Source organism: Geospiza fortis, unplaced genomic scaffold (genome assembly GCF_000277835.1).
Source record: "Geospiza fortis unplaced genomic scaffold, GeoFor_1.0 scaffold40, whole genome shotgun sequence".
In the NCBI taxonomy this organism is placed as follows: Eukaryota; Metazoa; Chordata; class Aves; order Passeriformes; family Thraupidae; genus Geospiza; species Geospiza fortis.
In genome coordinates, this window is record NW_005054297.1 from 89,293 (window position 1) to 91,051 (window position 1,759).

The 1,759-nt window shown below is 41.1% G+C and overlaps 1 protein-coding gene across 1 annotated transcript in view; it reads right to left on the bottom strand.

The window, feature by feature from the left end:
* Positions 1-1,759, bottom strand: part of WDR1 (WD repeat domain 1) — a 51,678-nt gene that overhangs the window by 17,268 nt on the left and 32,651 nt on the right. The window contains exon 2 of the mRNA XM_014307633.1: positions 1,523-1,644. Within this exon, the coding sequence (XP_014163108.1) occupies positions 1,523-1,644 (122 nt within the window). The remainder of the gene's footprint in view (positions 1-1,522; positions 1,645-1,759) is intronic.

Here is a 1,759-nt window from a genome sequence, read left to right on the forward strand (position 1 = left end):
TGTGACTTCCATTCCCACCTTCCCTTGAGAGTTTGAACAGTTTGAATTTGAATTCCCACAATCCCACCTTGCCTGTTCTCAGGTCACTGTGTCCCCTACACCCCCCAGCTCATGCTGGGGCTCACATTTGGACCGGGCTAATCCTCAGTGAGCTGATTCAGGTACAGCAAATTGCTTTCTTCCGATTTAACCTCCAAAACAGGGTCAGGAGAGCATTAATAACAGTACAAGGGAGAAGGTCAGCATTCACGGCTTGGTCAGAAACTGTAATGTAAGCAGAGTGGCTCTTCCCTCTTCTCTCATCACACTGTGTGTCATTACAGGGTTTAACTGGGGCTTCTGGTTTCAGAAACTCGAACTTTTCTTGATACTGAGAGCAAAACACTATTACAAAGACATTACACCGACACACTGAAACCAGAGTGTGAGCTTACTTTTGGTTTTAAGTGGATGAATTTAAAACCGATAGCAATCAAGAAATCTGCAAGGAATTAAGTTATTAGTAGCACTTATCTATTATGGCATGACAATGAAGAGACGTCTGAATTTAGTGGGGATGATGAGATAAAACAGGGAAACAGCTCAGTTTACAAAGGTGATTTACAGGAGCAGCCATAAACAAATCCATTGTTGTGGAGACCTAGAAATTCCAGAGGTATGTCCTGCCCCTCCCCCTGCAGCCCTTCCTGCTGCAGGCCAAATCTGCAATAGGAAAGTAAACCTAGGGGAGAATTTGATTTCTAAAGAACAAGCAATCACTTTGAAAAATTCATGTTTAAAAACCTGTAGCAATACAGTGGCCTAAACATGCAACAATTCCTCCATGCTTTTCAAAGGAATGCCATCTTTGAAAAGAAATAATTCAAATAACTCTCTTAACATTTCTCTAGCTAGCACCACGGAAAAAAAAAACAAACGCAAACCTCCACACTACTGAAAACAAAAACTGGGGCATTCTAATATTTAATCGATGAACAAAATTCCCTGTGAGCAGTGCTGAGAATTTGCACCCAGCTTGTCATGGAGTCCAGCAACACATAAGTCTTTTGATTCCTGGAGTTTGGGCTGGGTGGGGGGGAAGAATCTGAAGAATAACACGTTTAAAGATACAGGTTTGCAAGTATTTACATGCTTCTCTGACAGGATAAGGGCCCCGAACAGCAAAGAGGGAAGAGCTCATTTATTAGGCAAACACAACACTCAACTTCATAATAATGATACCTAAGAAGATAAACAGGGCCAACCAGAATATACCAGTCTCTCATCTCTTAAGTCCTATGCGAAGAGGGGAAGAATTGCACATTTTACCGAGATTTTCTACGTGTTTTAAAGTCGCTGCCTATGGTTTTATGCCTGAGTCATGCACTCCACTTATTCCCCCGCTGCTGATCACGGATCTGTGACCTCGACTGAAATCGCCAAGACTGAATGAAGCACAGGCTGTAAAAGGAGGGGCAGGGAGACAAAATGAAACTTAGCGAAAGATTCATACTAGAAAACAAAATAAATCAAGATACATTACATCAATGTTCCTGATGATGACACATTTTCCATTGGTGTAAAGAAAATTGTTGCCCTTAGGATCACCTCCAATAATTTTGGAAACGCCTCGTTCAACCTGTGGAAGGCTGGCAAACACTTTTTCTACGGAAAAATAAAAGCAAAAAATAGATAAAAAAATAATAAAAATATTTTTTTAAAAAATCAAAATATAAGGAAGACTCTTAATGCCTTCCCGCTACCAGCACACGCCCTGCCG